The sequence below is a fragment of the Pristis pectinata genome, chromosome 19 (assembly GCF_009764475.1).
Source record: "Pristis pectinata isolate sPriPec2 chromosome 19, sPriPec2.1.pri, whole genome shotgun sequence".
In the NCBI taxonomy this organism is placed as follows: Eukaryota; Metazoa; Chordata; class Chondrichthyes; order Rhinopristiformes; family Pristidae; genus Pristis; species Pristis pectinata.
In genome coordinates this window covers 39524980-39548177 of record NC_067423.1, presented here as the reverse complement: position 1 = coordinate 39548177, position 23198 = coordinate 39524980, and the positions used below count along the sequence as shown (strand labels likewise).

The window sequence follows — 23198 nt, the reverse complement described above, 5'->3', positions numbered from 1 at the left end:
AATAGACTGTCCTGGTCCAACTGTGTAGACACTATGGCCAAGAAAGCTCACCAGTGCCTCTACTTCCTCTGGAGCCTGAGGAAATTTGGCATTGACCCTCACCAATTTTTTTTATGAAAACAGATGAACCATTGAAAGTGTCCTATCAGGATGCATCACTGTTTGGTACGGCAACTGCTCTGCCCAAGACCGCAAGAAACTGCAGAGGGTTGTGGACACAGCTCAGCACATCACGAAAACCAGCCTCCCCTCCATGGAGTCTGTCTACACTTCTCACTGCCTCAGAAAAGCAACCACCCTCAAAGTCCCCTCCCACCCCAGACATTCTCTCTTCTCCCCCTTCCATCAGGCAGAAGATACAAGCGCTTCAAAATAAGCACCACCAGGCTCAAGGACAGCTTCTATCCCGCTGTTACAAGACTCTTGAACGGACCTCTTGTATGTTAAAGATGAACTCATCCTCACAATCTACCTCGTCATGGCCTTTGCACCTTATTGTCTACCTGAACTGCACTTCCTCTGTAAATGTAACACTATATTCTGCATTCTGTTATTGCTTTTCCCTTGTACTACCTCAAAGTACTTGTTTTGAAATGATCTGCATCAATGGCTTGCAAGTTTTTCCACAGCATCTCGGTACATGTGACAATAATAAACCAAAACATCCCTTAATTCCTCTAACCCCAACAAAAATATCTAACTCCCTTGAGGAGGTGTAGGATTAATAAACTATAACTGTATTGATATCTTAAGATGGTTGAGAATTATGGCTGCTCGAAATACTGATTTAAAAAGTGTCCTTCAGGCCAGAACAGCCACACCACTGCTTACCTGGGCTGGGTGCTGTGTGGTAATTGCTGTGTCTGGAACTTAATTGGATTCCCATTATGTTTGACTATGGAGATGATGGTCAATCTTAACGGGAAATGGGAAGGCTGTCTCAAACAATGAAGGTGATACCCGCCTTTGTCTCACCCGATTGCAAAATGATTAGCTGAAGCTGGGATGTGAGGCTGCTCTTTGTCCATCTGCAGTAGCCCTGTCCGTTTCCTGCTCAACCAAGAACTCCGGCACCTGACTCATTAAAGTATGCGTGACAATACCTGTACAAATCTCGGTCTACCCCTTTGTACTGGGAGAACTCGGGAAGCGACTCTTAGTGAGTGCTGAAGAGAATTCTCCTAGCGGTGCACTGCTAATAAGGGTATTTGTTCGAATTGACCTCGTGGCACTGTGTTATTTACAGCGGACGGATAGGGAAATTGATTTCGGGATGACACCCTCACGACTTGGCTTCAAGTGAGACATTTATAAAGTTATGAGGGGCACAGATAGGGTAGACAGAATCTTCTCTCACCCCCCACCCCCGGGAAGAAATGTCAAGTTCAAGAGGACATACATTTACGGTGAGAGGGGGGAAAAGTTTAATGATATGGGCCAAGTTTTTAAACTACACAGAGATTGGTGGGTGCCTGGAATGAGCTGCCATTGGGTACCGGTGGAAGCAGGCATGATAGGGGTGTTTATAAAGCTGTCAGATAGATACTCGAATATTTAGGGAATGGAGGGATATGGATCACGTGCAGGCAGAAGACATGTAGTTTGATTCTGTATTGTGTTTGGCGCAGCCATCGTGGGCCTGTTCCTGTGCTGTACTGTTCTATATTAAGTGCTTTTTGTGATAGAGAATCCTACAGGTTCACCTCTCTGGCAGAAGAAATTCTCACCTCAATCTTAGACGACTTGCTGCTTATTCTTAGACTGACTTGTGTCTTGGACGACTGGCCTTCCTGCATCTGATCTGTCCAGTCCTGTTAGAATTGTGTAGGGTTCTACAACATCTCCGCTCATTCTTCTAAACTCCAGTGAACACGAGTCCAATTGACCCACTCTCTCTTCTCACCTCTACCATCCCAGGGATCTGGTGAACCTTGGCTGAACTCCCTCCATAGCAAGAATCTTCCTTGGGTCAGGAGACCAAAATTGCACACCGTACTCAAGGTGTGGTCTCAGCAAGGCCCCATCCAACTGCAGAAACACATCCCTGCTCCTATACTCGAACCCCAAAGCAACAGCATTTCCCAGACGTGGGAATGTAGCAGCTTATTCCTGGTTCATTACCACCCCACAGTAAAATCCCTCCACATTCTCTGTCTGTGCCTACATACAAAATGCAGGTGAACAGGTCCAAAAAAAAATTTCCCAAGGACAGCAGCTAAAAAGAAGTGTAATTTGAATAACAGTTATGCAGGAATGCTGTCTGGCTGTTGACAAAATCATTGGGAACAATAATGAATCAATCAACTGTTTCTTCTGTGGTATTTGATTCTTTCAAGGTATTTTCAGCCCTGAGAAACAGGGATGTAAATTCACGTTAACCCCAAGAATTTAAAAGGGAAGCTTATTCATACATCCTCACACAGGTGGTTAGAATGTGGGATTTGCTCTTACAAGCCGTTAACGCAGAGTCAATACCATTCTTTTTATAAAGGGAATCGAGGCAGTTAACTTTAAAGAGAAAAAGGGAAAAGAAAGGGTTCAGAAGAATGCAGGATTCAACGAGGTTGTTTGGTGGACTGCAGAGGGATCTAGTGGTCATTGTACTCGAGACGCAAAATGTTGGTGTGCAGGTGTAGCTAGGTAGGTAAGGGGTTGGAGTTTAGAAATTGGGAAGTATTGTTAGAATTGTACAGGCTGCACCTGGAGTACTGTGTGCAGTTCTGGCCCTTTATTTAAAGATATAAAAGAAAGGATATACTGACATTGGATGCAGTGCAGAAGAGATTCACTGGGCTAATTTCTGGGACAAGAGGGTTGTCCCACCACAAACAGTGTAAACAAGAGTTTGATTACTTGGAGTTTAGAAGAATGAGGGGTGATCTTATTGAAATATACAAGATCCTAGGAGGGCATGACAGGGAAGATGTTGAGATGTTCCTACTAGCGGGAGAGTCTCGAGTGAAAGGACAAAGTTACAAGGGGTGGGGAGGTAGTCATTTAAAACCGAGGCGTGTAGCAATTTCTTCGCACCTGCAGAATTACAGTGGCGAGATCACTGGAGGATCTTAAAGAGGAGATAAAGCCGGGAGAACTGGCACAGAAGAGAATCGAAGCCTGGGGCAGGGCAGGCTTGAGGAGCCAAGTGGCCACCTCCTGCTCCCATTTTCTTGCCTTCATTTATTGTCCATCCCTAATTGGCAAGTCTGGAATCACACCTGGATCAAACCAATTAAGGACAGATTTTTCCTTTGCTTCATTGGGGGAAAAAAAAATCAGACTCCGCTTCCCCCCCCCCCCCACCCCACCCCCAAACAAAAATCAGTCACTTTCATGATCACTAAACCTTGCATTAATTCCAGATTGATTTAATTAGTTGGACTTTACATTCCTCAACTGCCCTGGTTGGATTCAAACACGTCTCGGGATTTAACAGCCCAGAGTGCAAATTGTTAATCCAGCAATTTAACTTCATCATTACCAATCCCCCTTTTGCAGATTTAATGGGCCCAGTTATTCTTGGATTCTGCTGCTTTTGCTTCCTGTGAAAGGTAGGTTTAATTTGGATTGGATCACCTCCCTCAGTTTTTCTGCAGCTCACTTGCACCAGTTAACCGGAACAGATTCTGCTATGTAGGGCAGTCAAACCATCTTGGAAAACTAAACCTCAAGGCAACCTTGTACCTGTCAGTCATACAGGAAAAAAGATTGTTTGCTTCTCCAGGACTCCATTGAGGAGCCTGATCATACTATAAAATTTTGTCACTTCTGAAAATTTCAAATTAAAAAAAACAATTTAATAGTCATAGTGGTAGACTGCAAAATGGGAAAATTTATCCTAATTATGCAACAACCATTTTCCCTATTGATCAGCAATGCTATAATTCCTTTCTAGCACAATACCAACCTTTTGATACAAGGGCTTACATCATCATAACTTATAAAGAATGCTGTACCCAGTGAGCATCCAAAAACCTGTACTCTTTCCATCTAATAAACCGGATAGAGCGCAGAGATTTGAGAGGACGTTGCCAGGACTGAGTTTATAGAGAGGTTGAGCAGGCTAGGACTTTATTCCTTGGAGCATAGGAGACTGAGGGACGACCTTATGGGAGGTGTATAAAATCATGAGGGGGATAGATAGCGTGAACAGTCACAGACTGCCCCCCCCCCCCCCAAGGGAAATGCAATCAAAAGCAAGAGGGCAGAGGTTTAAGGTGAGAGGGGAAAGGTTTAAAAGGGACCTGAGGGGCAACAACTTCCACACATGGCAAGTATATGGAACAAGCTGCCAGAGGAAGCAGTTGAGGCAGGCACAATAACAACATACAAAAGATTTAGAGGGATATTGGTCAAATGGCACTAGCTTAGATAGACATGAAGGGCCTGTTTCCATGCTGAACGACTAACTCTAAAGGGCCTACTTCTCTGGTTAAGTGACCATTAAACTGTACATGGTAAGAAACCAGTGTTGGTTTCTGGAAGAGCCAGAGATGCTTGCTCACCCAACCTTTACTACATAGTCTCCTTTGCACCAATGTCTGGTGCAGTCCAGCAACCAAACGTCCATATTGATTTTTCTGATCGTGGATCTTCAAAGAATGAAAACATTAGTAGTTGACAAAGTTAGTTCAATGTCATTTGGATGCAGCAGGTAATGAGTTCCTTCCATGCCCTTTGTATAGTACTTTATGGATCAAATAGTAATATGAACTACCAAATCAGACAGGTGTTACACGGGGGGCAAGACTCACTGCTGCCACATTCACCAGCATCACCCATACAAGTCAATCCACCTACTATCTGGATGTATCACAGCTTGGTATGGCAACTGCTCTGCCCAGGACCGCAAGAAACTGCAGAGAGCTGTGAACACAGCCCAGCGCGTCACGGAAACCAGCCTCCCCCTCCTTGGACTCTGTATTTACCTCTCGCTGCCTTGGTGAAGCAGCCAACATAATCAAAGACCCACCCACCTGGGTCACTCTCTCTTCTCTCCTCTTCCATCAGGTAGAAAATACAGGAGCCTGAGGGCACGTACCACCAGGCTCAAGGACAGCTTCTATTCCACGGTGATAAGACTATTGAATGGTTCCCTTATATGATGAGATGGACTCTGACCTCGTGATCTACCTTGTTATGACCTTGCACCTTATTGCACTGCACTTTCCTTGTAGCTGTGACACTTTTTACTGTTACTGTTTTTACTTGTACTACCTCAATGCACTCTGTACTAACTCAATGTAAGTGCACTGTGTAATGGATTGACCTGTACAATCAGTATGCAAGACAAGTTTTTCACTGTACCTTGGTACAAGTGACAATAATAAACCAATACCAAAAAGTGGTAATTATACGTGCACAGACATTTTATTCCAAGCTCTGTCATTGGAGGAGACTAACGGAAAGATTCAATGGATGTGCTCAAACCCTCCTTGAAGAAATGCAATATTCCCGTTGACTCCGAGGAATCCCTGGCCCATGACCACTCCAAAGTGGAGGAGACTGGGCATGGTATGGAACCTCAGGGCACACACCAGGAGCACAGGAGCCCTGCATAATGGCAGAAGGGGTGCACCACCCCGCAAAATCTCCACCCCGTCAGCTACCTCCGCTCCGTCTGCCAAAGAGTCTGCAGATTCCACATTGGCCTCGGTCTCCCAAGAACCAGAGTGAAAGTGGGTCACTCTCGATCCCGAGGGACTGCCTAAGAATTAGACGGCAGGCGTCCTCTTAAAGAACAAATTTAAACTGAATACTGGGGTCAATAAGCTTTGGAAAGAACAAGGGAAATGAAATTTAATTTCAATAGCCATGCGGTAAAGCTACCCGTCAATGGCTGTCCTCTTGACACCGCACCCTCATTTGTTTACCCAGAGGTAGAGAAACAATGGGCTACGCTGTAGAGCAGTCGATCAATTTGCTGCAAGTCTGCTTCCTGCTCCTGGTGAAAGCCACTTCACCTCAGAGGCTCCAATTACCAAGTAAAATGTAGCGCACTCAATCACGCAACAGTTCCAACTGGTTGCGAAAAAAAAGTCAGCTTGGGTTTTAAATTAAAATTTCAGAAATTACCTGATGGGAAAGGGAAATTAGAGGGTGGTTAACGCAGGAAACACTGCCTCAAACCCTGGCTGTTTTTAATAGAAGTGGGATATTGAGAGGATATAAAATGACCAGGAGGGCAGGATTAGATTAGACAGGTCAAGTAGAAGTGAAAGCATTCAGCATTTCAAACAATATAGCCTTCCTCTCCCATAGGATTTTTAAAAATTTTTTTAAATTTTATAAAAATTTTTTATTTACAGCGTGGTAACAGGCCCTTCCGGCCCAACGAGTCCACGCTGCCCATTTTTTTCTAAAACCCAAATTAACCTACCCGTACGTCTTTGGAATGTGGGAGGAAACCGGAGCACCCGGAGGAAACCCACACAGACACGGGGAGAACGTACAAACTCCTTACAGACAGCAATGGGAATTGAACCCTGATTGCTGGCGCTGTAATAGCGTCGCACTAACTGCTACGCTACCGTGCCGCCCTCATAACAACACCCCCCCCCCCCCTTTCAATCCTCCTCTGGTCTTCCCATTCTTGCCTCCCTTTCCCTCAACACCCCCCCCCCCCCCCCCCCAATCATCTATCCACCCAACTACACACACAGTTCATCCATAGGTTCCCCTCCCTCTATCTGGTTCTGGTTCCCCCTGCCATACACCTCCCCCCTCATGGTTCCCATTCTCACCTCCTTTAGAGTCTAGCACTGGCAGCCCTTTGCATTCCTGCTCATCTCCCTCCAGCAGCCGTCTCCACTCTCCCCTCCCCCCACCTGCCTCCAACCATCATTCAGCCGCCACTGGTACCCAACTCCACCCCTCACCCCCAATCCCTGGCACCACCTGCCCATTGCCCCTCCTCAGTCCACCAATCACCTCAGGCTCCCATCTCACCACTGCCCCTCTCCACTCTTGGCCCCGATGCAGGGCTTCGGCCTGAGACGTCGACAATTCCATTCCTCCCCACAGTCACTGCCCGACCAGCCCAGTTCCCCCAGCAGACTGTTTGAATATGACAGTGCACCGCTCTAGACTGGACGGAGGGCCAGGATTATGCCACGGAAGGGGGCCTTGCCGAGCTGCAACATGCTCGGTGTAGAGCGGAGCTGGAGGGCCACTGATCGCGCCCCCACTTCAGGGGCGCAGGGACACCTGCGCGACGCTGAGGGAGTGCTGATCTGTCAGCAGGGGTTGACCTTCTCCATCCCAGATGACTGTTTGGGCTCAGAGTTTATTGGAAACACAGATCAATTGATTTCTGAGCATCAGGAGAATTGAGGGATATAATCGAGAATAGTGCAGGAAAATGGAGCAGATATGAAAGATCAACTGTGATTTGGAACGGTGGAGCTGACCGAAAAGCCTGGATGGTCATCCCCTGCCCCTATCACTTTGGAGCACATGGAATCCATAAAGAAACATACTGCTTACAAGTTCCATCTCTCTGTGGTTTTACTTAATAAGCATCATCAAGAGTTAAAATCTCTTAGATTATAGAAGTCTTAATCAAAGTATTCGTGTTTACTGCACACGTTTCTACTGCAGGTTCAACATTGCCCTCTCTTACCCAGTAAAGGTGTGCAAGTGTGCGTGGTTACTGAATTATGGTTCCTCCCTTGCTGTATCAATAGAAGTGTGTGGCGAGGAGCTTCACTCAGTCCTTCAGGTTGAACAACTTTGTGCCTCTGTTCTTTGCAACAGCTTCCAGTCTGTTGGAAGGAGAGGTGAAGTTGTTACACAAAACACACACACACACACAAGCAGCAACAAGCACCCTAGCCCACGACTCCTACCCAAAATGAAAGGTTACAACCATCAGGAAAGCATGAACAGGCTGCAGCTACGACAGAAAGCAAAGGGCTGGTTAAATATTAGTCGAGATGCTGAGTTTATGAGCGAGGAAGTTATGTTGCAGCTTTATAAAACTCGGTTCGGCTGCATCTGGAGTATTGCATTCAATTCTGGTCACCCCATTATAGGAAGGACGCGGAGGCTTCAGAGAGGGTGCAGAAGACGTTTACTAGGATGCTGCCTGGATTAGAGGTTGGATAAACTTGGGTTGTTTTCTCTGTTGGCTTCAGTTATTCTCCTCTACTTGCAGTCTGACTTGCTGGGCATGTCCCACAATCCTGCATTTCACTACACTTTACACTTCATTTGCATTCTCGTTGCCTCTATTATCCCATCGACCAGATGACCCCTACAAAACTTACCCCCACAGCAACCATGGCCTCACCATCTGATATCCCCTTTGCCCTACTCAACCCTTACTCCACCCTTCTTGACGATGTAAAACCAGCTTGTTTGCCTTTTAGTTCTGACGAAGGCTCTTCAACTCAAAACTTTAACCACTCTTCTCTCTCCACAGATGCTGCCTGACCTGCCGAGTGCTTCCAGCATTTTGTGTTTTAATTTTGGATCCCGAGTGCCTGTATTTTTTGATTTGAGGCATGACTAACTGTATGTAAGCTCAAACTCCTCAATAGAAGGTTCACACTATTAATCCAATAGGGGATGCTAATCTGATTTACCCTTGTTGAAATCACTACATCACAAGAGTTGCAGAGGGTATTGTAGAGGTGAACTTTAGAGGAAGTTAGCTAAGCAAATGAGGGGAAAATGTATGTGGTATTAATGGGGTTCAGTTAAGCTGGGCGAGAGGAGACTCTGGTGGAGCATAAACTAGAGGAGCCAATGCTTTTATGTCTTTGAGGAACAGCATTGATGTGCAGCTGCCTGTTTGAAACCAGGGGAATACCACATCATTACCCATTCTGCAGGTGGTGTGGCAAAGACAACTGCCACTGGAGGGAAGACACTGTTTGCTGGTGTACACCAGACAACCGAGGTGGTCTGGATGAATCACTGCTGTACTCCAATCACACTCATCACCAAGGCTCCGTCCACCAGGGGATGCTGATGGACGACGCACGCCAGAATAATTCAGGTGCAATTATGCAGCAAGCAAATTGAACCTGCTCCATACAGATGCTAAAACGGCATTGCAAATGCAAGCCGAGTCACTTCATCACCGTGAAAGTTCTGCAAAGCATGAGAGCTTCGATTGCAAGGTTCGTTGTTGGGTTCCCTGTGTAACGTTGTGCCTTGCCATTTTCAGTGAGCCTATCCTACTGATTCATTGGAAGTTCTCACAACTGCCAATATTTAGAGTAGCAGCTGCGACCTTGGCTGCCAACTCTTAAAGGGACATGCTGCAATACAAGCAGCACTTTTCCACTACTGGGAGGTGTTGCTGCGTATTTAACTGACTTTGCAGCCATGGGAGGGTGGGAGAGCGCTGCTAGAGTCAGAGGGTCCCAGAAGGGCTGGTGAAAATCAGTGCCCATTGAATGTTACTTGTGCAAGGGGCCACAGACTTTCAAGGGCTACACCCAGGTGTTCTGGGCAGGAGTTTGCCAGTGAGGTCTCCAAGGATTAATACCACGTGGGTGGGGTGTATGTACGCCTGCACTGTGACGTCCACTCAGAGCCTGCTCCTGTGGCCTGAAGGACAAGTAGCTGAAGCCTCCTCCCCTGAAACATGCAGCAGTGAGCATCCTCTCCATGTCCACTCTATCCAGGCCTTTGAATATCCGGTAGGTTTCAATGAGATCCCCCCCTCATCCTTCTGAACGCCATAGAGTACAGGCCCAGAGCCATCAAACGCTCCTCGTAGGTTAAGCCTGGGATCATTCTTGTGAACCTCCTCTGGATGCCTTGAATAGAGGTGATTGGACAGTAGCCATTTATTCACATACTGCAGGGCAGGGAGCTGCTAATGACCAAGGCTAGAGCTGCCAGTAACCCAGAAACTTCCAATGAAACTGGTTTAACAGGATTCCCGGCAAAAAGCCCCAGATTTGATAGGGGTGACAGAATTAACTGGGAGGCAGTGGCACCCATATCAATCACATGACCAAGGGAGGGGAACCTTAGACTCCTGTTTAGATCACAATGCCAGAGTTACAAGATCATTCACTGAACTGTCACTGCACTCTCTACATTTCACAACCCATTCATATTTGTACAGTATCCTTGAACACCTTTTTCCCTCCCATGCGAGATTGATTACCATTTCCAGTTGACGGGTGGCACAGTGGGGCAGCCGGAGAGCCACTCCCTCTGCATCAGCGACCCAGGTTCAATCCCGACCTCGGTGCAGTGTGTCAAGTTTGCACATCCTCCCTGCAACCAAGTGGGTTTCCTCCGGGTGCTCCAGTTTCCTCCCACATCCCAAAGACGTGCGGGTTGGTAGGTTGATTTCACCCTGCAAAATTGCTCCGTTGTGTAGGCAAAGTGGAGGAATCTGGGGGGAGCTAATGGGAACGTGGAGAGAATGGGATTAACGCAAGATTAGAGTAAATGGGCGATTGATGGTTAGCATGGATTCGGTGGGCCGAAGGGCCTGTTTCTGTGCTGTATGTCTCTATGACTGGTCTAATGTGAAGCCTGAACAAAGTCAGGCAATTCCTGTTGGAAGTGAACCCTCCATCCTACGGGATGAGGAATTCCCTTCCTTTTAAGCACATCGAAGCATTGTTTGGGCATGTCACAAGTTGGTACTTCGAACAAACTACCAACTTGATTAGTAAGGGCATCAAAGGGTAAGGGTACTTTGACTAGTAAGGGTATCAAAGGGTATGGGGAGAAGGCAAGAAAATGGGGTTGAGGGGGGAAAATATCGAACTGGGATCGAATGGCGGAGCAGACTCGATGGGCCAAATTGCCTAATTCTGCTCCTGTGTCTTATGGTCCAACAGAATGAGGGGGATCAGATTTTATGAACTGAGGGGTGAGGTGGAAGGCAGTCAGCTTTATTCTTCGATTGTGCAAGTGCATTGGTTGAAGAATTAAACAAGTGTGAGGTGCTGTGTCAATCGTGCAGCCCGTTCAGTAGCTGTGCAGTATTTGGCCTGACCACAACTGTAGGGGGCAGCAGTGAGGGAGTTTGATGCTGGCACAAATACCGGAAAACCATGGACAACCCTGGACTCTGGCAAATCTCCATGCATTTGGTGTCCTTTCTTGGAGCATCTTCCTGCCTAAAAAAAACGTACAAATCTTCCCAAAGCACAGAAGGAACAAAACTACAGGACCTCAGCTCTGTTCCTAAAATGGATTGTGAAAAAATCCAAAAATTGGGGAGAAGCAGCCCAGAAATGAGGGATATTGTTGGCTAACAGGATGAATGGATAACAAATACAAAAAAACCAAAGCAGAAGGTAAAGAATTAGAACTGGATGCAACTGATGAAGCAGAGAGTTAACTACAGAGAATGAGAACGAGCCAGTGGGCTAGAACTTGAGGAGCCTTCATTGTTAGCTCCCTCACCTGCACAGAAGTGGTCGGGTCTAAAGTGCTCAATATTGCAACTCAGACCTCAGTCACACAGCAACCACTGAGGAAGAAAACAGCTTCCAATGAAAGTATGGGCAGTTGCAGAGGGAGGACAGGGCTATGGTTTGCAAACAAGCAACTTGCCTGTTTCAAGGTTGCGCAGGGATGTTTCTGCAGCTGCTGGCAGCATTATCTGTTTCGGGGAACTCCACACTGCACACCTTGTTCATTTACCTATGCAAAAGTCTGCTTGCTCACTGTATTAGAGGCACCTGCACCATCCTTACCCACAATACCAGATATGAAAACAGTCATAAACTACTTGTTCCTACTGGCTAACAAACAGAAAGCAGGCAATGTGCAACTTTTTCACTAGACCCGATGCCTGTCAACCAATTAAACAAAGTTGCCTTGAAATTGGATTTCACTCACTTTTGGTACACCATGTGTAGTTCCAATGTCAAATCAGTTGTGATCAAAAACAACGTACACTTCATTGCTTTTAATCGAAAACAGGAGGCATAGGTTTAAGATGAGAGGAAGGAATTTCAAAAGGGGATCCAAGGGGTAAATTCTTCCCTAGAAATGCAGAGCGGTTGACATCTGGAACACGCTGCCAGAGGTGGTGGTGAAATCAGATACAATCACTGTGTTTAAGAGGCAGTTAGACACAGACATTTAGATAGGCAAGGCATGGAAGGATAAGGACTTAATGTGGGCAAACACGATTAGTGTAAATGGGCAAAAGGGTCAGCATGGACGTAGTGGGCCGAAGGGCCTGTTTCTGTGCTGGATGACCCTATGACATCTTTGCTTGAAGTTATGATTTCCACCTTTAGGAGTGTTCGAACGCTGCCTGAACAATGAGCAGGCAGCTGCCATGTCATACGCCAACTCAGCGCTATTAGAGAGATCGTTATCTGAGAGAGGGGTTAAAAAAAAGGGGAGAGGGAGAAAGTCATGGAAAATGGGGCGAGGCAGAAGATGCTGGTGGGGTGTTGGAAGGGACAGAGTGTGGTGATGGTACACGGGTTTCCAGATGGGGAACCACCCCCTCCACATCACCGCTGACACCCAGGCAATGGGTGGTCCCAAGTTACTGTGGACAGTGGCGGCATTGGAGTCACAGATCAATGCCTTGTGACTTGCACTCTGTACACTTAAATCTGTGCTTAGGGCTGGGGTGGTGCAAGGAGATTTTCAGTGTATTAAAATGACTGCAGCTGGTGGGGAAGTGCTTATAAAATAAAACTAATATGCACAACATTTCCTACTCTAAGGATCACACTCCATTTTCAGAGTTGTAACTGCAGTCTACAGATCAACCTTCTGACCAAATTTCCCTCACTAATTAATGAGTGCCAGACACAGATTACATCACATCAGCAAAACATGATAGGAAACAACATCCCTGATGGGGCAGATAACGACAGAAAGTACTTGGTCCTTTCTTCCAGGAATTCAACAGGAAATGGGCACAATCTTCAAAACATGTGCAGAACACTGCATGATTTACCCATACCACAACCACAGTGCATGTTTTTCTCCCCCCCCCCCCACCACCCCGATTTAATTTCTAGGCAAAGTGTCAGTAAAAGCAGCAGCACAGTGGTGCAGCTGGTAGGCCCACTGTCTCACAGCAACAGTAACCCGGGTTCAATCCCAACTCCCAGCACTGCCTGTGTGGAGTTTGTGTGTTCTTCCCGTGACTGCCTGGGTTTCCTCCAGCTGCTCGTTTTCTCCCACATCCCTGAAACATGCTGGTGGGTTAGAGACACACGAGATCACAGGTACTAGAATCTGGAGCAACAAACAAGATGCTGACGGAACTCAGCATCCAGATGAAGGGTCTTAACCCAAAATATCAACTGTCCATTTCCCTCCACAGATGTTGCCCGACCTGCCGAGTTCCTCCAGAATCTTGTTTGTTGCTGGTAGGTTAAATGGCCACTGAATTGCCCCTGGTGTAAGCAAGGAGGATCAGGTGGGATTTAATTGAGACAGAATAAACTACAGGGAAATAAGGTGGGGAATGGGATTGATGGAATTGTTCTGAGAATGTAGACTTAATGGGTCACATGGCTTCCTTGCATTGTAAGACATACAAGGGAACCAACTGAAGCAGCCAGTTGCTTAAAGCAGCCATGGTTGGTACCCATTTGTTTACGCACTGGTTTCACTTCCACCCCCCCCCCCCCCCCCCCCCCCCCACAACAACACTCAGCTGAAGGAGTTTGGAAGAGTACCGTTGCTAATGGGAAAATTCTCTTGCAGGACAACTGAATCAAATCATACAATCCCAGCCAATGTAGATAGAATGGAAGAGCAATTGTAAATACTTCCAAAATAGGGTTTAAAAAAAATACAAATTTAAAGAGGATGTAACATAATTTTACATTTTATATCTGGAAGCACTTGAATATCTTTATCCATTACAAGAGTCTAAATCTTTTAAGTGTTCATCCATCAAACCTAAAGCATTGCATTACCAACCTAAAGCATTGCATTACCAAATTGTGTAATGAAAAGTTTACATATTGTACAGTGCCCACACAACTTAAAACTAGTCATTACCTGGAACTTCAATCCACACAATTCTTGCTGAAAGAGCCTCTCTCGTGGTGATTGAGTAATTGCTGCGAGAAAGAATTAGGTAAATTAGGCACTGAAATATCACTCAAGCATCAATATTACTCAGAGCTGTCACATTTCAATTTATGCACAGTGACTTTGGTTTATAGCACAATAGATGCAGTTATTGGGGGGGGGGGGGGGGGGGGGGAGAGAGGGAGATAAATCAAACCCTCATGTCCATGGATGTTGAGGTGTCATTAAAAGTTGGTGGGATAGCCAGTTCGGGGAAGCTTGCATTGTTGAGTGCATATGTAACTCAACTGAAAATTAGCTTGACCTACATTTTGTTTTATTTACAAGTGTGAAGATAAAATGCACCTGCATTTCTGCCCCCCCCCACCCACTAATTTGATATTCTAAACACCACTTCAGTTGAATCATTTCATTATTCCTCTTCTACCCAGCCAAAAAAGGACAAGTCAGAAAACTTATTTGCATACAACTTTCACAAGGAATGAACCCAAAGAGTTCCTGCTTTGACCAGGCTTTACATCATCCTCCACATCACCAAATCTGGTTCAAGAGTTCAGGTCTGCATGGTTACTTTTCCATACAGCACGTTAGCATAGCTGCCTTCGTAAAAGCCACGAAATATACAGATGTTGTTGTTCACCCAACTGTGTCATTAATGGCCTTTCTACTTTGCAGAGTTGCCACATCCAATGAGAACATCATGGCTTCTGTCAGGACAGCGCATCTAAGAGAATGAGGTGACCCGAGGAGGTTCATATCATCCTCTCCTTCAGAGAATTTAAGAAGTTAATTGCCCAGCTGACAATCAAAATAGCACAGTTGTGCTAACAGAAACAGACGTACCTTGGCACCAGTACTATGGTTTAATGCAATTACTTGAAGTGATATTGTGATCGGATAGATTATACAGCAGGAGCTCCACATGTATAATTTGTCTTAATTTAAGCTTACATTATCTATGTTTGTCCTCATCTTATAACTTACCATGCTGCTGCTGCAAAAAGCTAATTTTCATGACATTTATACCCTGTGTATGCCTATGACAGGACCAATTATCTTTTATGACCACCGACTGATATTTAGAAGCTTAGAGTCGTTTTCCCCAGGCCTATTACACTACTGGAGAAGCTGCAAATAAAAACCAAATGTCTTAAAGATAACTACAGGGAAGACAACACAGCAGTGGTGGAATATGAGAAATCGAAGGGTATAGGTACATCAACACCAGGATGGGATCACACCAATAAAAAAATGTTAAGACTGCAGAAGAGGTTACCAAATGGTACAACCTTTGCCCAGTATTCAAATTTCTCAGAACAGATGGTGAAGGCCTTGTTCTTTTTGGGGGATGGAATAAATATTTCACCTCATTATGCATCTGTTCGCCAGATCTGCCCTTTATAGGGAGACTTTCATGCGCTGTAGGGTTTCAAACAGGTGCAAGCTTAGACATTTAACAGGAAGTCAGCTTTGCTAAACTAAAAGAATTGGACGGTGCCAAAAGATTAAAATGAAATTTCCACAAGTGCAACTGTCACGCAGGTTGGTACATGTTTGCACCCTACTTTAAAAGTAGGGAGTTTACTAGTGAAACAATGACATACTCAAATACAGTATATGCAAAATGCAGCGTCAGGATGGACCCAAAAACATTTTCTGCATTTCAGCAAGTTGGAAGTGCCAACTAAACATGAATTGTTACAATTGTTATGGTCAGCAATTATCTTTAAGCAGAGTTCATGATCTTGGTCACAGAACAGTTAAATAGGCCTGCCTGCTTCCATTTATTTACATGCAACATTTAACCCCTCCAACTTGTACTGATGGTTATGAAGGAGGTTTCCTTCTAAAGCTGGCAGTGCAGAAAGAGACAGTCCCAGAGTCAAAGCCAGGAGATAGATTCGTGGCTCATGTAGGAATCCCTCAAGGTCATTATGGGTTAAACAGCCAAAGGATTTAGAGACAATTGCCTTGAACCCGAATCACTTGGTGCAGGACTTTACAGCAGTAAAATTATTTTTACCCAAGTTGATCCCGATTGTGACCATTTCTGCATTGCAATGATCAGGGAATTTGATGGGGTACTTCCCAGTATTGGAATCCTGATGGGATTTCCACACTGGGGGCATGTGAGGTAACGTCCCTCCCTGTACACTTCTTCTATCAGAGGATTGCAAGGAGACTTGGACCACATTGGCCATGGGGATGGTCTCTCGCTGGGCACTCAAGACAAGAGGCCTGCAGTGCCAAACAGGGAAGGCCGGATGTAAAATACTGGCCACCCGCAAGCTCCCAACCCATTGTTCCACACTGAAGTAAACATTACCTAAGACACCTCCATCCTTGTGACTTACACCCCCAACTCTACAATCCACCCACTCCCTCCAACCAATGCACTGCCAGCCCCAATCCCTTCCTAATACTCTAATGTCTTCACAAATCATTAGTCCTTCCGTATTCATTCCACAAACATATACAATGGCCATAGAGTCATACAGCACAGAAACAGTCCCTTCTCCCAACTGGTCCATGCTGTCCAAGACGCCCATCCAAGCTCTTTGCCCAGGTTTGGCCCATATCCTTCTAAACCTTTCCATGTACCTGCTCAACCGTCTTTTAAAAGGTGTTAAATGTACCTGCCTCAACCACTTCCTCTGGCAGCTCATTCCATATACCGACCACCCTCTGTTTTAAACAAAGTTGCCCTTCAAGTTCCTATTAAATCTTTCCCATCACCTTAATTGTGTGCCCTCGAGTTCTTGACTCCTCAACCCTTGGAAAAAGACCAAGTGCGTTCACCCCATCTATGCCCCTCAATTTTATACACCTCAGTCTCCGACACTGCAAGGAAAAAAGGCCTGTCCAATCTCTCCCTATAACTCAGTCCCTCACTGGTTGCCTAGTTTGTCTCCTCTGATGCCCCTTAAGCCTCTCTGTTTGACCACAGGGACAGTATTGAACCGTGTAGTCACATCATGGCTGATCTGGACTACAATTTCATTTTCTATATACATATCTTAAATACTCTTGCCTACAAAAACTAAACCAGTGTCAGTCATGAAGCTTTCAATTCCCTTAAAGTCTCAACAGGTTCTTTGGAGAATGCTCTAGATTTCCAATACCTTTGTGCAAATGTTTCTCACTTCTGTCCCCAAAGGCCCTTTGGCCCTCACAAATTTTTGTTATAATATACAAAACATTGTTATAAAATATATAAAACATAGAAAGCATTCTATCTGGATGCATCACGGCTTGGTATGGCAACTGCTCTACCTAAGACTGCAAGAAACCACAGAGCATTGTGGACACAGCTCAGCACATCACAGAAACAAGCCTCCTCTCCGTGGACTGTCTACACTTCTCACTGCCTCAGTAAAGCAACCAAAGACCCCACCCACCCTGGACATTCTCTCTTCTCCCCACTCCAATTGGGCAGAAGACACAAAAGCCCAAAATCACGTACCACCAGGCTCAAGGACAGCTTCTATCCCGCTGTTATAAGACTATTAACAGCCCCCCCAGTAATGATAAGATGGCCTCGACCTCACAATCTACCTTATGGCCTTGCACCTTATTGTCTGCCTGCACTTTCTCTGTAACTGTAACACTATTCTGCATTCTGTTATTGTTTTCCCTTGCACTACCTCAATGCACTGTTGTGATGAAATTATCTATATGGATGGCATGCAAAACAAAGTTTTTATGTACCTCAGTACATGTGACAATAATAAACCAATTTACTTCTGATCACCTGTCAATCACTGTCACTCATTCTCCCTCCCCTATGTTGATCACCAAGTACCAGCTTCCTGATCCCAGTTCCTGCTCCCCAAGTCAAATATTGCCACCTTAATAGATGCACTAGAATTTCTCAACATATATTTTTCCATGACAGTAGTACTTTTCCCCAGATGAGTTGGCATATTTTTGCTTGCAGACACCACACACACTAATACTCCCATTACCAACATTTTCTTTAAAAGAGAATTTGCCTCCAGGAATTACAGTCCACAAACAAGGACAGAAAGAAATCCAACCCTGCTAAATGAGAGTTGAATCTTGGTGCAATGCATAGGTTGAACTGAACGGCTCTTCAGCCAAGCCGTTAAGGAAACTGTCTCTACCCAGTTATATTATTCCCCAGGGTGAGTGCCTGGAAGCTTGCACTATCCCAATGGGATTCAACAGCAGTGGGTAGCATGCACAACAGGGCGGAAGGTGGTGATGCCAGTTTAGGGACACGCCAGTAGGAATTAGAATTCTGTGCCAGTCTCAGTGATCTTGATAGGGCTCTCAAAGTCTGGGTCTCAACTTTTTCCTACTATTTGATTGAGACAGCAACGGAGTAATAACATTCTTGGAAAGATTCCAAGCCTACTTGAAGGAATACTCAGTTCTCCCTTTTATTATGACACATCAGCCCAAGCCAAGACAATATTGTAAAGGGCATTGATGAGGCCATATCTAGATTACTGTGTACGGTGTTGGTCTCCTTGTCTCAGGGAGGACGTTAATGTTGTTGACCGCAGTTCAGAGAAGGTTTATTACACTGATACATGGAATGGTTGGGTCATCTTAAGTGGAAAGGTTGGATAAGGCTTTGTTCTCTACTGGAGTTTAGAAAATTGAGTGGGGGGGGGGGGGAAGAGAAAAGATTGAAATATACTTGAGGGGTCTTGACAGGGTGGAGGGGAGAGGACCTTAGTGCGAGAAGGGGAGGGTCACGGCGATGTAGCTGGTAGAGCTGCTGCCTCACAATTCCAGTGACCCAGAGTCAATCCCGACTTTTGGAGTTTGCATGTTCTCCCTCTGACTGAGTGGGTTTTCCCTGGGCACTCCAGATGTTCCCCACCCCTTGTCCCACGAGATGTTCTGATGCTTGGAGTTTCCTCAAAGGCTGGTGGAATATTTATTTTAAAATACAGGTAGTGAGATACACATATGCTATGCAAGGGGTTGAAAGGTCACCACGAGCAGGGGGAGTCAAGGATATAATCAGAGGGGCCACGATCATATTGAATGGTGGGGCAGGGCTAGAGGGACTGAGCGGTCTCATGTTCCCAGTCTTTGAACCCAATTCCCAGGAGCTGCACGGGTTAACCCCAGCATCAGGTCACTACCTGGGAATGGAACTGCAGGGAAGACCTTTTCAAGTGGGATGGTCCGTTGAAAGATGTGCAAGTCGAAGTATAATCACCAGTCTTCTATCTAGAAGTGCCCATCCTACTTAGATTTATCCAGCAGCCAAAACCATCACTCTTAAAATAGCTTTGCCAACCAGTGAACATTTGCACAAAGCTCCCTCCTCATCAGCTGCCATCTTCAAGGGGGATCAACCATAAGAGGTGAAAGGCAAAGACTGGATCCTCCTACATAAATGTGCCTCTAATTAGGCTATAGATAATAACATTAATTTGATGCTTTTGGAGTACGAGATATTCGAGAAAATAACAAGCTGATTAAACAGATCGCAGAAGACCCGTGTTCACACATACTGTGGGTGGCATAGACCTTGTGGATCAGGGCACAAGTGGGCAGCCTATTTCATGTTGAACTTTTATATGCAATGATCAAAAAAAAAGTCTCCCACCCTGCTTTTAGTCTTAATATGTGATTAAGAAATGCAGGCAAGGTTAAAGGTTGCATTCATAGGCTGGGTGAGTGAGCATTGAAGTCACAAGGGTGCTTGTATTAACTGACTAATCAGAAATGCAATTAGCCACATCTTGATTCTAAATTAGCCATAAGCAATTACAAAGTTAACACTTAGACACGAGATTCTGCAGATGCTGGAATCTGGAGCAACACACACAAAATGCTGGAGGAACTCAGCAGGTCAGGCAGCATCTACAGAGGGAAATAAACAGTCGACGTTTTGGGTCGAGACCCTTCATCAGGACTGGAATGGAAGAGGGAAGGGTTAAGAGACACTCGGACATTTAAATAGGCAAAGAAGGATGTGGTCCAAGTACTGGCGAATGGGATTAGCATAGACGGGCAAAAAGGTTGGCATGGACGTGGTGAGCTGAAGGGCCCATCGCTGTGCTGTACGACTGACTAACAAGGAAGCCAAATTTGAGGGTACGGTCATCAGAAAAGATCAGACTGGTGCCTCACAAGAGACAGGGCAGTTAGGGGGTGACTTGGAGTTCTTTCAAATAACCTACAATTGAACAGGAAGATTTCTTCCTATGGGAAGCTCAAAGCAGATCATAAATAGGGCAGACATTTAATCCTGCAAACTGAAGAGAGACCTTCTACAGGGGAGAATCTGGAACATGGCAAAATCAAAGTGCTGGAAATACTGAGCAAATTGGACAACATCTGTGGCAAGAGAAACAGTTAACTTTTCAGGTCAATCGCCAGCTCTGAAGGGTCATTGACCCTAAACGTCAAGTGTTTCCCTCTCCACAGATGCTGCCTGACCTGCTCAGTATTTCCAGCATGTGTGTTTATGCCAGATTCTGCAGTTTTACTTTGCTTTCAATTGGGACTGCATGGAGTGGTTGAGGTGTAAAAAAAACAGGGAATTAGTAGTTTGTGAGAGACAGAAACAGGTTAGAAGCTGGATGGAAGTAGTTCATGTGGAATTCAGCCACCAGGTAAAGCAACTGAGTGAGATGTCCACTTTCAGTCCTGTTAATTCTACGTAAATTTATGGAAAGTGTTTTTACGACGAATGATTAGCTGTATTTACAGCTACTGATACACACTTTTTGACCTCCAATGCAATGGAAGAGATATCCTGTTTGTCAACTAAATCTTTAGAGCAAGGTTTCTCTAAAATGTCTGCAGTACTGCCAAAACCAGATTTATCACGAGTTCCCTGGCTACAAGTGTATGGCTTTGAGAGCTGGCTGTGCAATGGGCTTCCCGATCCACTAGAGTCAAACAAGTCTCTGAGAATTTGCAACTAAACTCTGGGAATCAACACACTAGAAATGAAATCACAGGGACCAATTGGCAAGTGCTTTTTTTTTTGCATATCATTGAACATTTAACAGTTACATAAATACCAAGATGGAAGGGAAACTACTGCTTGATTGACAGTCGAGGTTATTCCATGTTGTTCTTAGAGAGTCTGTTTGCAACTGATGTAGTTGGAAGGGAGTGTGAAGGGAGCATGGACTCCTTGCAGGAGGGGAGCAGGAGAGAAACCTTCAGATCAGAACCAGCAACCCCCTACATGTAGGCACATTTCTAGTAGGGATCGTTGGCCCTCGTGCTCAGGAACGTGCAGGGCTTGCACCATAATCCAGCCGGTATTACAGTTATTTCCTCTCCCATGCCTCTGTCACTCTGGGAGCTGTTATTAGAGACATATTACCTTAAGGCCTCAAAAGTTGCAATGTCAATAACCATAATCACAACACCTCCACACATCCAGTGGTGAAACAGTAGGGCTCTGGGTGTGATTCACAAAGTCAGGGAGAGGGAAAAGAAGAAAAAACAGTACAGTAAAACTCGATAATCCGACCATTTGGAAATCCAAATGCTTCGGCACCTGGCTCACCAACCAGGTGATGTTTGTTGTGCTTTCTGCAAACCCAGCAGGGACCTGGATCCCACCTGGAGGAATCATCCACGGAGGGAAATAAACAGTCGACGTTTTGGGCCGAGACCCTTCATCACGACTGGAAAGGAAGAGGGCAGAAGCCAGAATAAGGTGGTCGGGGAGGAGCACGAGCTGGCAGGTGATAGGTGAGTCCAGGTTGGGGGGGGGGGGGGGGGGGGGGGGGGGAGGTGGAATAAGAAGTTGAGAGGTGATAGGTAGAAGAGGCAAAGGGCTGAAGGAGGAGGAATCGGGTAGGAGAGGGCAGTAGACCATGGAATAAAGGATGGAGGTGGGGAATAGATGGGCAGGTCATGAGGGTGGGAGAGGGGAAAGAAGGGGTGAGGGGTCAACAGGAAAACAAAGGGGGGGGGAGGTGGTAAAAAGAAAACAAAATGGATATAATAGAATAACATCCAATAATCCGGAAGATCTGCCAACCCAGCACAACTAAAGTCTCGAGCGTGTCGGATTATTGGAGTTTTACTCGATGTGGCTCAGACTTGCTCCCCAACAGCAGTGCAAAGGACTGGTGCGAGTTACTTCAAAGCACAGGAAGATTGACTCACCCCGTGGCTTCGTGTAACCTTTTGTCTTCCGTCTCACAATCTCTCCCACGGCCAACACATGCAATGCTAGTTTATCACTAGTTACGTTCATTAGCCCTTTAAATTTAGATCAGAGTTTGTTGTTTTAAATTTAGATCAGAGTTTGTTGTTCTCAATAAAAAGAGATCGTTGCAGTTCCCCGCCACCCCCCCCCCCCCCCACCCCCTAGGAGATCAGAAGATGGGAGACATAGAAGGTAGGGAAAGGAGAACAAGCACTTCTGAACCTTCAGCTCATCTAACAAGAGAAGGCCCAGTGCAGACAGGACAGTACACATTGGGTTTGGATCTACTGTGGGCTCCAGGATTTAAGTGGTCCCCAAGTAACTGCATACACACACCTACTCATTGATTGGCATCCGACTCTGAGGCCGCAGTGTGTACCATCTACAGATTACACTGCAGCAAATCGCCTCCCAAATCGTCATCTGGAAGGACACGGGCAGCAGGCAAGTGGGATCACAACCACCTACAAACTCCCATTCTGAATGGCACCATAGATTCGCCCTCGACTTATCATTGGGTCAAGAGTCTAGAACCAACTACTTTACCCAAAGCTCTGTGGGACCATCTCCACCACATGGAACTGAAGCTTTAAGAATGTAGCTCAATGCCACCAGCTCCAATGTATCTGGGGGTTGGGTGATAAATGCTGGTCTTTGCACTGATGCCCACATACTGAGCACAAGTACATAGAAGATCTCTCACAGGGTAGAAAGACCTGGACAATACACCTTCTACAGTACATCAGAGCATGTCATCGGTAATTGAATGTTGGAAGCAGAGATGGACATTTTGCAGTAATGGCAGACCATTGAAAGCCCTTTCAAAGAGATCATCACAGCCTAGATGTGGGTGGGCAGGCAGAGAGCCCCAGTCACAGATGGGGGAAGGAGTGTTCTGGACTTACCAGCTTGCACTGACTCTGCCTTCTGGAGCAAGCTGGAGCAGCCATCTCATTTAATAAAAAGACAATAAAACACTGTAGGCTTGGGGTTTCAATTAGAGGTCAGGGAGGAATTTTGCAAATATTTTCCAAATTAA

The 23198-nt window shown here is 45.6% G+C and overlaps 1 protein-coding gene across 8 annotated transcripts in view; it reads right to left on the bottom strand.

Moving 5' to 3' along the window:
- The window catches only part of lrmp (lymphoid-restricted membrane protein), a 147772-nt gene that overhangs the window by 42540 nt on the left and 82034 nt on the right, over nucleotides 1–23198 (bottom strand). For all 8 annotated transcript variants that reach the window (XM_052033465.1, XM_052033469.1, XM_052033470.1 and 5 more), the window contains 2 exons: nucleotides 13963–14024; nucleotides 7619–7760 (listed from right to left, as the gene is read on the bottom strand). In XM_052033465.1, the coding sequence (XP_051889425.1) occupies nucleotides 7619–7760; nucleotides 13963–14024 (204 nt within the window). The remainder of the gene's footprint in view (nucleotides 1–7618; nucleotides 7761–13962; nucleotides 14025–23198) is intronic.